Below are 15596 nucleotides of genomic sequence, written 5' to 3' on the forward strand. Positions count from 1 at the left end.
GAATAGACAGAGAGAGAGAGAGAGAGAGTGTGTTTCCACTCTGACAGCTCCGACCGAAGATTTGTTGAAAGGAGGAAAAAGAATCCTGCTCTCTTTCATTTGCGTCAGCCTGTCTTTCATCATGTGCTAAGACAGAGAAAACAAGAGGAAAAGAGAAAGAATCAGGCATGATGGAGAAGAGAGACTGATAGATAATGCCTTTTATGTGCTTGTCTTTGTGTATGGCTTTCAGGTACTCAGGACCAACCACAGACATCCTGGAAATGGGAACTTCAGAAGAAATGCTCAATGTCATGCTACTTCTCATGAAAATTGCTTAGAGTCACCGAAATAGAACACAGAGACCATAGACTATTTGTATTTGTATTTGTATGTGAGTATGTGCCAATATGATGCATATTTTAGGGTTTCGTCATTTATAACTGACTTTGTCCTATTAGGGTAAACTATTTTTGGCAAATTGTTTGAAACTTACACATTCAAATGCATTTTCACTATCTGAAAATGTTTCTGTGTTTCAAAAAATTATTAAAAAGCATTATTAAAATCCCATTTCATCTTCATCTATATTTCATTTGGGACTTGCATTTAAAAATTTCAAAAACTTGACACAAATTCAGATGCAATTTCACTGCCTGGAAAGTAGTGAAACCATGTCTTGGTGTTTCAAAAAGCATTAAAAACATTGTTTCTTTCTTGGAATTCCAAAACAAAGATTGTAGTACAAGGAAAAATCAACAAGACTCTTCTTTTTCAGTGTACACTTTCCACATGTAACTCAATTTTGACCTGTTGCACCACCCATGCACCATGCTTCTAATGCACTGATGCACCGCCGTCACTATCATCACCTTTCTTGATAAGGTACAGCTTTTCCTCTATGTCTTCATGGCTCTATTGTTCACTATACTGGTAGGCAGTATAACCTTTTTGCTTGTGTTTTATGGTTAACTTTAAACAGTCATGGAAACATAAACAAGTCGGAGGAATTAAAAATTTCAAAGAGTGACAGCAAATGCATTAACTGGTCTAGAGAACTTTTTATTATTTATTTTTTATGTTTCAGAACAGGAATTTAAAAACTTTTTCATGAATTTTATGATTTAAAAGTATAATCAATCTCAAGCCCCAACAAAAACTTTTTAGGGCAAAACTATTTTAGTTTTAGTTTGTTCCCTTGTTACAGTAGCCCAATTACACTTGTAGATATGATTTACACTTCATTACAATGAGAAAAGTGAGCCTATAACAAGGCCTACATGACTGTATGTGAGTGAGGTAGGCCTACATAAAGAGAGTATTTTGCTCTAGGGCCAAGGCCAAGCTCAGCAGCAGAATGCGGTTGTCAGTTTTGTACTTGAGGGCTTAAAAAGCTATGTTCACTCAGGTTATTTACTGGACTGACAACTACATTCTGTAACCAATCTCACACTCGTACATTTTCAGAGCTCAAAACCATATTTCTGGCGAACCCCTGCTGTGTGAATGGAACCGTACGTTCTATCATGTGGGATTCTGTGTGTGCTATCAGTATCTTGCAGAGAAACAGAAATGAGCTGTAAATCGTTGCAAATCACTATCTGCACCAAAGCTGCTTCAATCAGTTTTGTGGTCTGTGCACAGCTCAAATGCTCGAGACTAGTGTAGGACTATTTGCGGTTGTCAGCCTCATAGTCATATGTATGCATTCGCAAACAGCATAGCAAAGTTGTGTGGTTGGAACGACAGCTCTCGACCTGTGGTTAGAAGCAGAGTTTCTTGTTTTTATAACATGTGGGCTTAATAAATCATTATCTTGAGCCAAATAAGCAAGCTGACATTCAGTACAATCTATATATTTTATTTAGAAGACATTCAAATGTCCTTTACGTCTTTTAGTTTATCATTAGATTTAAAGCACCGTTTTTGAAGAGTGCGCATGTGCGAACGTGCTCTAGTGCGTAAGAATGAGCCTGGAATCTGGAAATAAAGCAAATAACTGAGAAAAATATGAGATAGTCCTCAGATGACATGTCCATAATTTATAGCAAAACATCTAGCATTAATTCGATCTCAAACAGATTCATTAAAATTAGTTAGGGTGAATTGCCCTAATGTGGGACACTGCCTAATGTGGGACACCTAAGGTCTATTGTTTGTAGGTCCCCCATAAATACATGAATGACAGTGAAACTATGGGTTAGACAAAGCTGTGGTGTCATGTGATCAAAATCACATGACCTATCAAATGTCCAATAATATTTGAGGGTGGAGCAATCATCAAACAGGAGGCACCTTGTGTGAAGACCATCCGAAGGCCAGTGACATAGAGTTTTAACCAGTTTGATATTAAGGAGTTAAATAAACAATGCAATCCTGCAACTTTTTAGCCTAATATGCTTATGAAATGTTTGTCCATCAAAAAATTGTCTAACTTTGTGCGTATCAACTATATATTTTATATTTTTATCAAATTTCTTAGTGTCCCACATTAGGAAATGTGGTTTCCAAATCCGGGACAGTATGATCAGCCTAATGTGGGACAGTACTTCATTGAGTCAATGTTTTTGTGTGGTGGGGCATGGTTTGTGGGACAAACATGGTTATTTACATGGTTTTAGTCTTGTAATGCAATATTACAATACTGTTAAAGCTGATTTTTACAGTCATGTGAATTTTTTATTCTTGGAGGGCGGTTTGAAGGCTCTTTTGTGTGTGTGCATGCCTACATACGTGTGTGTGTCTCTCTCTATCTCTCTTTCTCTCTCTCTGTGTGTGTGTGTGTGTGTGTGTGTGTGTGTCATGGATGTGTCATGTATGTGTAAAAGGTATAGTTGACTTAAAATTAAAAATAGCTCTGAATTTAAAAATGCCGTAGAAAACCAATAAAGCAATTCCACTTTATTTTATGCATCTGATTAATTCAATGAAATGCATTTTAGATCACAATGGTAAAGGTGAGAAAGACAGGGACAGATTGTCAGATGCAGAAAGAGAGGCAGAAACAGATAAAGGATAAGAGAAAGAAACTTAATCAGTGGAGGCAGGACAGGATGAGAGGAGCCATAGAGGAGTATAGGCAGATTGTTGAGGATGGTGGGGTCCCTCAGCTGAGACTGTTGGCCAGGGCATGGAATGTCCCTAAATCTACTCTCCAGTGAATCTAAAATAAAAGATTTTACTATTCTACATGTATCAATGTGATTTTTTGATGTTTTATCATAGATTTTTCAGTGTCCCACATTGGGGACACGTTCTGTCCCACATTAGGAAGCTGCAGTTTTTCTCAGACGACTTGCAATAAGAGCACTAATATGTCTATAATTTATCTTATGAATGGGTTATCTGAATTTTCTCTTTTGATTTGATTAGGACACATCCTGTTTTTTTTTAAATGGTATTGGGTGTGGATTTAATGTTTTGGTTACACATCGAAATATGTCACAGAAGTCTGAAGTGCAAAAAATGTCCCACATTAGGGCAATTCACCCTATTACTCCACCACATGTGTGACATCATTAACCAACGTGGTTGAACTACCAATTTGCGACAATACGTTTCGGGAAACAGTCGTGACTAGCAAGTTGATTTCTTCAACGATGTATCGTACTACGTACGGTAGTGAAGCAGCAAGTTATGTCGTTGTACAGGAAACTCACCCCAGAATAGTAACTGGACAAAACCAACTCTGTATCCAGATAGTGTGAGAAAAAAAGAAAAGCAAAAAAACATTAATCTCTTGATTACAGAAGACCTGGACATCTGTGGTAGCATTTGAAAGAGCCTTCAAATTTGGAGAGCCTTCATCACACTGATGTGATGCAATCGGCCTTTGAATGCACCCATGGAAGGATGCAGCCTCTGAATTGGGATGCAGTCTTTTAACAATTCAATAAAAGAACCGATTCATATGAGTCATTTGTTCATGTGAAAAACGAATTTAGTTTTTTCTCAGTTATTTTTTTACTTATTTATTATTTATTAAAACAGGTCGCAATTTTAAACATGCAAATAAGAAAATATAAATACAAATATACATTTTAAAACCTTAAAACCTGACAATTAAGTTTGAACAGTATGAGACATGGAGCAAGACATTCCAGAATTATGTTTTAATAATTATCATATTTTAAGTATGCCATTTCCACAGGACTATGAGTTTTCTTTGTCCTATTAAGTCTGGTTCTTTTTGTCTTTCTTTGCCTGCTTCTTTCTCTCATTCCCTGCCCTGTCTTTCTCTTTGTCTCTCTCTCTCTCTCTCTCTCTCTCTCTCTCTCTCTCTCTCTCTCCCTCTCTCTCTCATCCTGTCTGTCTCTCTTGCCCTCTCTCAGAGACCAATCATTGTGACCTCAATTCTTTGCACAATGACATCAGTGTTCAAAATGACCAATTAGTAGAAAGCGTGAGAAGTCTAACGAGTCTGTTGGGAAAATTGTATGTGTGTGCTTGTGTGATGACCATGTAGGTAAAGAAATAGCACATTATTAATGAATGCCCTCCTACAAGCTTGTACCTGAATGTAAATCTGTGAGTCGTTGGTGTCTTGCATGTTTGATTTGTTATGAGATACAGTCAACATTAAAGTGAAGCAGTCAACAACGGTAAATGGAAAATGTGTGTGTGTGTGTGTGTGTGTTATGTGTGTGTATGTTCCAGCTGATTTAATCTTGGCTTTCCTTGATACCATCTACTGTTTCAGCCTGTAGACCCAACATATCATCAGTCATACCTGTCAGCAACTAAATCCCTCCCGCTCTTTCTCTCTCTTTCGCTCTCTCTATCTGTCTCTCGCTTATTTCTCTCCTTCCCACTTAAATGCACACATACACACTCACATGAATTCTCTAAGTCCCCAGTGTGTTGTTATGTGATTCTCCTGCACAATAAATGTTCTGTATACATGTTCCTTTGTGTGTTCTCTCTGACTTCTTATTTGCTTGTTTTGAACAAGTGTAAATGAATGGCACGGCAACAACAGTTCTTATCATATGTTTTTGGATATGCATTTTCCTCCATGGATTTGGTGGATTTTGACAAAGACTTACTCTGAAAGAAAGGAAATTTAGTTGTTCTATACCAACTCAAAACCAAGAAAAAAAACCTTCTATTTATGCTATTGGATGCTGGTGTGAAACACAAAAGAACTTAGAGACCCTTACATTAGCCTATTACAAATAAACATTTCAGTAACAGTTTACAAGGTTTGATTCCTTAACATGTTAGTTATTACCCTAATTAAAGTTAGACCTTATTGTACATTTAACATTTCTTTCATAACCACATTATTTCTTTATGCCAGCAGTTTCTCTCATTTGTTTTATGCAGCAAGTAATCTGCTTATGATTGATGGTGATAATGCATGCATATGGACCATTTATCTTACTGTTAAACTTTCAGCTTGTCAGCTCCAGATGTTCTAAATTGCCAGGATGATTGACAGTCTGATAATCTATAGTGTAAATGTTTGTGGCAATAACATTTAGTATTTTGTAGACTGAGAAACAGCTTTCAGATTAACACCAACTAATTGAAATTTTATGATTTGCATCTCTTATATATGTCTATTGGTTGCTTTTGGTAAAATATTCAACCCATCCATAAAATTTCAATCAAGCAAGAGTTTCTTTCACTGATTTTTATTTGTCTAAGCCGATTTAAAATGTCAATCGGCATTAGAGTTTTTGTCTCAGCTGTTTTTTATTCAGATCCTTTTCCTCACTCAGTCCCAATTATTTTCAACACAGTGGCAGAGCGGTTTTCATTCAAGCATTTGGCAGGTGCCAACAGTTGAGATTGTGCCTTTCAACACCTTGATGTTATCACTACACAGTGGGAAAATGCCATAGACAGTTGACTGCACAGCCCAAGCAAACACATACTTCTACGGGGATCCAGGGGATTTGATTTAAAGGTCTGGTCTTCTGGTCTTGGTGTAGAGCATGTAGGATTGGAAAAGTCTGGCTGTCAAGAACAAAATGTAATAATAACAGGGGAGACTTAGTGTTTGAGATTTAAGAGATCAAAGAATTAGAGACTTGAGTGCAGACGTACCTCAAAAAAGATGTGTGTGTGGGAGAAAGAATGGGAACGAGGATTTAGCTGTTTTTCCTTACCTCCTCTCATGTAAAGACACAGCATTCAAATATTTGAAACAAATAAATCATGTTAACATACTATTTTTAAAAATAATAAATAAATAATTATTATTATACATAATTAAATACAATCATATATTAAAATTTTAATCAAATATTTTAAATACAAAATAATTAATTAAATTATTTACTTATCATGTAAAGGCACACGGCATAGGCTTACACTGACCCAAATAAGTCAAGTTAATGTAATAAAAAATTGTTAAATGCTATTTAAAAATGTATTCAATTCAATTCAAATTCTACATTAACATTATTTTAAAATGTATAATAATATATATTGAATGATCTTTAAAAGACATTTTAATCTTTAGGATGTGATGTGTTTCGCAACTTCTCTTACATGTGCTCTGTCTGTCATCAGTCAGCCTTGTTTTAATTACAGCTCAAGTTCACGGATAGTTTGCGTCTCCATTGTCAAGTGTCTCTCACAGTCTGTCTCTCACTGTTTTTACACAGTCTGCTGGAAACGGCATGAATGTGTATGGCGTGCACGTCTGGGTTGCTTGTGTACTGCTTATTCTCAGCCATGTGTTTGTCTGACAAACTGCACTTTAATCAAGTCGCTTGGTTGCCTTGAATGGCCCTGCGTTATCCCCTCCACTTTTGCCTCACATTCTTTTAATCATGTTTTCCCAGAAACAATTCTTTTTTTTTCTTTTTTTTTAAACACTATACGATTAACTGCATACAAAAAGAAATGTGCCCTGAAACTGAACAACATGCAGAAAAGTTATCTGTTTATATAGACTATTATAATATTATTCTGTGTGTGTGTACTATATTGCATTAAATAGCTATTGTACGCCGTGTAGATAGGAGGTGAATGTTGTTGACAGTATACTAATGTCCAGTTTTAACAGCAGGGGTTGCTCAGGTTGTCCCTTTCAGGCAAAGCTTAGGGGTCATAGTTCAGTTTCGTAGAAAGGTTAAAGGGTCATCCTCCCACACTGACTGCACTTTTCTCCAGCCATGCCAGGCCTCGACCCCATCACTGCCATTAACCACATCTTAGGAATCTGCAGAGAGAGGAGACTAGAGATCAAAGTTCAAGACCCCATGTGGGCGGAGTCACACCATCGCTCTCTCGCTCTCTCTTATACCCTTGTCCCTTTGGTTTTTATGTTCCTTATGTCCCTTGCACTCCTGCATGATTGCAGAGGCCTGAAGTTCAAAGCTACAGAAGGAAATGTCAGATAAAGCAATCACATATAGCATGTGCGTAAAAAACACACATGTGCGAACACACCCCTCCTCTGTCATTAGGGGCCATTTTCTAAGCTTCCTGATCCTTCATCAGAGCCTTCCGCTTCGTTCCCGATTGGAAGAAACTTGCTGACCTCGGCAGACATCTGATTGGACGACCCAAAGGTTTTGTGGTCGGGATCTACACCTCTTGTCTGAGTGTAGGGTGGATGTTTGTTCAGGTCTTTGATCGGCTGGAGCTGACAGGATGGGGGAAAGTACAATGGGACTGGTTAGCTGAAGACATTTTGGCCTACATCCTCTAACCATCTAAATAAAACAACCACATTATTATTTTAAAATCACTATAAAAATCAGTAGTGACAGCCTCCATTTAATGTTGACTTTATTAGCTGATGAATGGCACACTGAGGTGAAAAACAAAGCCACTGGATGCGTTTCTAAAAAAATTGTAATAATAATAAAAATCTGAGAGTTAAGAATGAATATAGCTTATTTCCTGAAAACAGATTTTTTTTTCCGTATAGAAACGATAGTGTGTCTGTCATAGGCCTAATATTAATTTTCAATCGTGTCACTGACTTTTCTCCTTTTAATTTGAACTAACTTATTTATGTGTATATAATATTAAGTAGATTTAATTATAATAATCACATAACACAATTCTAATTGAAAGCTTTTTTGTCTTAATCACTCATGTTATAATGTTGCACTGCCCCCTGCTGGGTAAGATGTGTAGTGACCTCCCCGAAAAACTGTCTAATTGTTGGATATCATATAAACTAAAGAGTATAATTATAGACAGATTCAGTTTAAAAATTAATTAATTCAAACCACTTTGGCATAATGTTTGTATTATATATCCCTATAGCAAAGTGAAGCAACTGGTACCAATAAGGGGGTAAGTATATAGTGCAAGTTTGGAAAATCTAATGTTAAAAAATACAAAAGAAAAACTTCTCTTAGACTATTGACATTTATGGTTCCAAATCACCAAATACCTGATTTATTGTAGGCCTACTTTATATTGCTAAAGCTAAATGATGCATTATATGTGAATGTAACATTTCATCCCTTATGAAAAAGAAGTATACTTCAAGTACATTTTATGAAGTATACTTTATGTAGTAAGTATACTAATGTCAATATACTAGTAGTAAACTTGTAAGTGTACTATTTCAATACTGCTTCGGACTAAATTGGCCCACTTTTAGTATATAAAAATATGTTTAAGTGTACTATAAGTGTAACAGTATACTGTTACTATAGTGAAATTTAAGTGCACAACTATTTCACAACTACGTTTCTCAGTTGCACTGCATCTGTACTACAAGTGAACTTGTAAGTATACTAGTAGTTTACTATTTTACAGTAGTACTTTTTTAAGGGAAAGAGTAAAGTAGATTTGAAGTAATGTACACTTCCAGTGGACTATAGCACAAAAATTCAGATACTCAGAATTAGTAACATGTTTTCTTTATAAACCAATATTTTCAAACAATGTAAGTTTATAAGACAGTATGTAAACCTATGAAAAAAAAATATTTAATAGGCTACTCAATCACAACACTACAAGCCAAGAATACTTAATTATACTTTTAAGTATCTCGATCAAAAGATTGAATACATGTATAATCCAAATATACTTAGACTAAGTATATTTCTGAGAAGTATATAAAAAGTAGACTGAAAGTATACTTATTTTTAGTTTAAAAGATGTATACTAATAGCACACTTGAATAAACTTCTTTTTCGTAAGGGATTCAAGTGTAATGTAACATCCTACAAAATGATGTGCTATGCGCCTACTAATTATAGCCTATGATCATTAATGTGCAGCTTCAGATATATTTAAAGAAACATCTTTCTTTTTTTACATTTGTATCGAAGACAGTGCAGTAAGTCTATCTTTCAGCTACGATGATGATTAACATAACTAATAAACTACATTTTTAGATGATTTTCCTAAAAGAACTGGTTACTGGTCACCCCTCGCTGGCATTGACGTCATGTGCATGTCAGTGATGGCAATTAGTAAACATTCTTTGATGGAATAAAATACCAGACCATTCATGAGAGCTGCTCTGTGGCCTACAACACCTCGTTCAAACATTTCCAGCATGTCAACGTCTCATTCAAGCTCACGTGTCGTGCATCTTTTACCAGATTATTCTTACTTACTCTGATCTGAATGTGGTGGTAATTGAGGTCTCGTTGAGCTGCACAATTAACTGATTTGAAGGTCATTAGTGAATGAATGTAGGTTGGTGCTTATTAAGTATGCTGAGTTCATTATAAGGAATGTTTTTGTGAGTATGTTTATTTGCACATGGCAAAATGTATAAAACCCCTGTGGATGTGCGTGGACTTGTAGCGTGGACCAGTGATCGATTGTAAGATGTCCTACTTCACTCTTCTCTTTTTAGCCCTCGGTATCCTGAGCAGCTTCATGCTGAGTGAGGTTTCTGCGCTCAGATTGCCACTTCCATTAGACAGTGATCCTAATAGATTTACATGGGGACAGTTTCCAGAGGTAAGTGCTTTATATTTTCTCTTTTTCTAACAGCAGTTTCCTTTATTTGAAATAGTAGTAATTAGTAAATAGTTTGGAATATACAATTTGCCAAATTCTGGATATAGAGCAAATGCACTGCCAAAATAGATTGCCTATTAGATAATAGATACATTATTTTAATTTTGATTATTATTATTATTATAATCATCATGCCTTTTTACCTGTCTTCATCATATCTAATATTATTGAATAAACCTGATTACAAGGTTGCACCAATAAGAAACATATTTTAATGGTCAGGGCAGGCAGAAATATTTCCTTAAGGTACCAATGCACATTTTCACTTGTTACAGTGTAAAAAAATGTGAGGAATGGACCAGCTACTGTTAGCGCTTTCCCATTTTAAATATGATTTTATAAATGCAAATAAAATCGTAATAATAGTTTGAAATTGACATCAGTTACTGTGTATCAATACATTGTGATAACTGAATCTGCTGATTTTCACCATTTCTTCTTCTTCCACATTCGTGTTGTCAAAGGAGATTCCCAGGAGTCTGAATATAGAAGACTTCGCTCTTGATGTAGCCCCAACCAGCGGTCGTGTGAGCTCTCCCACCATCCTGCGACTTCAGCCCATAATGGCAAAACCAGCACACCTGCATGCCAACATGCCACTTCGCTTCGGGCGGGATGTGCAGGTGGGCACAGGTGACCATGCTCCCAAGTCCACCATCAACCTCCCTCAGCGTTTCGGCCGGTCCTGCACCATGTGTGCGCGCGCAGGGAATGCACCCTCAGCCACCCTCCCGCAAAAGTTTGGGAGGAGGAACATCTTCGCTTTAGACCCTTTTCGCGCCTTGACTCTGTACACACACACGCCTGAGTCACCATTTCCAAAAGAAAGGTAAAGCTTAATATTTCTCAACTGAAATATTAAACAACACCCACCAGAAGTGTAATTGGGTGTTGTTTTCTAATATATGATTGTATAATTGTATGTATATATATATATATATATATATATATAATAATGTATGTATATATATAATTTAATAACTGTAACAAAATGAACTCTCACTTGATGTGGAAAGAATGAATTATTATTATTTCTTTATTGATTTCTTTAAATTGTCATTTCTGTTCCTCTACTCCTTGGCTAAATATTTTCAAAACTACCCCCTGTATAACACAAGTTGCTTTATTTGATTTCTCTCGCAGGACTCAAGTCCATGACTACATGCTTGAAACAGAAGAAGACTCAGAAGAAACTGTAAAGAACACAGATTACACCGATTTAGACTAATGAAGCCTGTAAAAACAACAGCTGGTTATGAGAGATGTTTTGTTTGAGCAGTTTTATGAATATCCTACTCTGTAATTGCCTGCTTGTAAATTGTTAAAGTAAAGCAAATTATAAGTAACACTAGTTGTGACAAAATATTTCAGCATATTGAAGCAATCCAACACCCATAAATGTATCAATGTTCCATATGTTTCTGCATAAAAACGACACTCAGCTTTCACCTGCAAAAGCACTCAGAGTACAATGTTAATGAGACTGAGGTGTAATTAAGAGACTCGTTGATTAAATGTTTCATGCTGATCCTCTTCTACAGGATGACCTGCTACAGGTTGTCGGGGAACAGTGCAACATTGCATTTGCCAAATTATTTGCCAAATGCACACACCTCTCACCAAGAATAAGGATATAAAGCACCTTTCCTCCATAGGGGCACAAATTGGAGAAGATATATAATCTGCCTATAGCTTTAAGATCTTTAAGAAATTAAGTTTTTAACCAAGGGGGCACAACCTTCCCCCTGGACAGTGATTTCAACCTGCAGGGAACAAATTATGTGACAAAGAGCTGGTGTTTGCAAACAGCAAAATCATTCCTTGCTATGGGGGGTGATGCATTACTAAGTAACGTGAGTTACGTAATCAGATTACTTTTTTCAGAATAAAAGTAACACATTACTTTTAAATTTACAACAAAATATCTGAGTTACTTATTCAAATATGTAATGCGAGTTAATTTTCCCATTTACCCCAGATTTACTAAACAGGGCAAATTAGCATAAGAGCGCAATTCGATAAAAGCACCGATGGGAGTGGAAAGTTCAGCGCTTGATCTAGCAAATTAAAGAACAGACACAGTCGGATCATTTCCATCATGACCAACGCAATCTACCAAGAGCAGTGTAAATTAGAGTCTGGTTTTAAAGGACAAGTTCGGTATTTTACACTTAAAGAAACCTAAAATTCTCCTTTAGCGAAAGAAACCTAAAATTCTCGGGACAGCAGCATGTGTCCAAATTTTAATCTTAACCGTTCTATTTCATTAGAAACGATCTGTAAACAGGGCTTTAAGTGTAAAATATTACTTCAGAATATTACGCAAACCTGCAATTATTCAATGTTAAATTACACAAATTATGTACATACTACATGCACAGACATGATACATACTACTTTATGTATTTAATCTCACTTTATCAACCGATGTCTTTGCTGCTGACCTTCGATGATCCAGTTCAACCATACTAAATTACTTTGGTAACACTTTACAATAAGGTTCATTAGATAATATTAATTAATGCATTAACTAACATGAGCTAATATGAGCAATACATTTGTTACAGTATTTATTCATCTTTGTTAATGCTAGTTAATAAAAATACAGCTGTTCATCGTTTGTTCATGTTAGTTCACAGTTCACTAACTAATGTTAACAAATACAACCTTTGATTTTAATAACATATTAATAAATGTTGAAATTAATATTAACTAAGATTAATAAATGCTGAAGAAGTATTGTTCATTCTTAGTTCATGTTAACCAAGGTAGTTAACTAATGTTAACTAATGAACCTTCGATGACTTTAGATAGACCTCACATAGGCCTACATCACAAGCATTCTTCTCCTGCATCCTATTCTTCTGCAATCGCAGCACAGCTGAAAGGTTTGTTTGAGTTGCGCCTTCAACATACTGTGCGTTTGCATTTCCTTCAGCCTGTGGCTTATTCATTTCACTTTTGGTGTGAAAGGGCCTTTACATTTACCAAAAATAAAACTTTTGTTTTGTTCTGTTTTTTTTTTTATTATAAAACAAACAAACATGCCCAGCCCAGGTTAGAAAAGTAACACAAAAGTAATGCAAGACATTACTATATCCAGACACAGAAAAAGTAACTAAGTTACGTAATTAGTTACTTTTTAGGAAGTAACAATTTTTTCCACAACACTGTTCCTTGCTTTCAGTTTTTTTTACCACCAGGATTCATCCTGTGACATAGATATCCATCACCAGTTTCACAAAACCTCATGAGGTGTCAGGTGATGCTTATTTGCTTATTTAATTACTTTACACAACACACATGCAGCAGTTGTCTTGCTCTAATGTAGGTCAAACCAAACCATCTGAATTAAATACACAATATAATAGGCCTACATCATTTCCAAAAGCTTCCAACTGCATCAGTGAATTGCAAAACTGACATACATACATAGGCTACATAAATAAATAAATAAATAAATAAATAAATAAATAAATAGCATATTTAAATAACTTTTCCTCACAACCAACAGATTACAAACAAATAGCCTACATATCTTTTGGTAAGAATACATTGGGTAATATGGGTTCAAAAAAAAAAAACAAAAAAAAAAACTGCTGAAAACTGACAATTGTAGCCAATTGAAACTCATTTCAATTGAAATTGAAATTGAAACTCAATTGAGTACTAAAAACTGAACTGATTCTGATGATTGTATCATGAGTATTCATAGCGCAGATGAGGTACGTTCACGAGTCCAGTCATTCGGAATAAATAAATAAATGAATAAATAAGCGAACAGGCCTACATAAAGATTAATATAAAACTAATTTTGTCATGGTGTTAAAGATGTAGCCTATACCCTAAGCTAACTTTTACATTTTAAGATATAGGCTACTTTCCTTTTACAGAACTAAGTTAATTCGCGTTGTTTTATAACGATGTTCGTGGATTACGTATCCCGAGTTCTCTTACGAGAGGTCTCTCGTACTGCGTAAGATATCTTACGCTAGGGGAAAATCCTTTTTCCGCGAGATATTGAAGCCAAAAATTATCCTTAATTTTGTAATAATGCAAAACGCGTTGCGGCAGCATGCAGACATAGGCGAGACAGCTCGCGCGCCTATTGGCTGCTCTGCGGCAACTGCAGCAGCCTATCGAGCGAGGCCTGGCGTGACGCCAGACCCAATCAGGGCACTTCGCGCCCGCTGCGTCACGTCCCGCCGAAATGGGCGTGGTCTAGGCCTATAAATACCGCTCGCAGGCAGCTATTATCTGATTTTTCATCCTTCAAGCGAAGCACACGCATCGCTGGAGCCGGAGAAGAAGCCGCGCCGTTTGAGAGAGAGCACCTTCAGCGGGACGAGTCACTGAAGTCGCTGGCCGCGCCGCCTTCCTGCCTTCCTGCTGCGCTTTCCGGCGCTTATATCCTTTTATTACTCTGTACTTTTGTGTGTGTGTGTCGCCGCCGCGACACACATTCTAAAAGAGCTAGTGTCTTTTTAAAGATGCCTTCCTGCGGCTCGTGCAGAGCCACACTCAGCGACGGGGACCGCCACGTGATTTGCGTTTCCTGCCTGGGTGAGGAACATGCAGCTCTCGCGCTCACTGACGGCGGCTGCCCTCACTGCGAGCTGATGGCAATGGCGACTCTGAGGACTCGCCTAGCCTTCTTCACCGAGACTGCTCCCCCGCCCGCCGCGGCGTCGCGCCGTAAAAAGCGCCATGCCCAGCGGGCCCCGGAACCCTCCCTCAGCCGCCAAAGCTCGCCGGTTCGCCCGCTTGCTTCCCCGGCTTCGTCAGCCTCGCTTCCTGACGGACAGCGGCCGCCGTCTGCCGCCGCTTCCGTTGACATCGTGGATGAGGAAGCCCTGCTGGGAGAGGGTGATTCCTGCTCTATCCTGGCGTCAGGCAGTGAGGATTGGGCGGGCTCTGAGGACCCCGCGCCCCCTGCCCGCATGTCTTCAGGCAAGAGAGCGTCCATCGAGACGGAGCTCATGCGAGTACTCGCACAGGCCGCGGCGAGCCTCGGCCTCGAGTGGTCTTCGCCTGAGCAGCCCGCTCACAACCGGCTGGATGGATTTTTCCTTCCTGGGGAGCGCGCTTCGCCTGCGTCCAGACCGGCGCCTTTTCTTCCTGAGTTACACGAAGAAGTCGCCAAGTCCTGGAACGCCCCCTATTCGGCTAGAGTGCGTCCTGCTGTTTCTTTGGCATTCTCCGCTGTTGACGATGCCAAGAACAAAGGATACCTTTCGCTGCCGCCGGTCGAAGAGGCGATAGCGGCCCACTTATGCCCGCCCTCTGCTGGACGGCGTGCTAAGTCGGCCCTACCCTCTAAAGCTTGCCGCACGACGTCAAGCCTGCTCCGCCGCGCTTTCTCCGCCGCCGGGCAAGCTGCGTCAGCGCTGCACACCATGGCAACGCTTCAGATCTTCCAGGCCGATCTCCTCCGTAAGCTGGATGAGGAAGGGCCTGACGCGATCTGCGTGCCGGACTTAAGGAGTGCCACGGACCTCGCTCTCCGTGCTACTAAGTCTGCAGCGCAAGCCATTGGACGGAATATGGCCTCTCTCACCGTGACTGAGAGACATCTTTGGCTGACGCTCTCGGAAATGGCCGAGTCTGAGCGCACCGCGTTCCTCGACGCCCCGCTTTCCGCCACAGGCCTCTTTGGATCCTCC

General features: G+C 38.3%; 1 protein-coding gene across 1 annotated transcript; it reads left to right on the forward strand.

Moving 5' to 3' along the window:
• Positions 1–9738: 9738 nt before the first annotated feature.
• npvf (neuropeptide VF precursor) lies at positions 9739–11161 on the forward strand (the record flags this gene model as incomplete). The annotated part of the gene is made up of 3 exons (XM_084423522.1): positions 9739–9873; positions 10398–10762; positions 11077–11161. 3 exons carry the CDS (start codon positions 9739–9741, stop codon positions 11159–11161), a joined length of 585 nt encoding a protein of 194 aa, XP_084279648.1.
• Positions 11162–15596: the final 4435 nt, after the last annotated feature.

Source organism: Rutilus rutilus (genome assembly GCF_951802725.1).
Source record: "Rutilus rutilus genome assembly, chromosome: 11".
NCBI lineage: Eukaryota > Metazoa > Chordata > Actinopteri > Cypriniformes > Leuciscidae > Rutilus > Rutilus rutilus.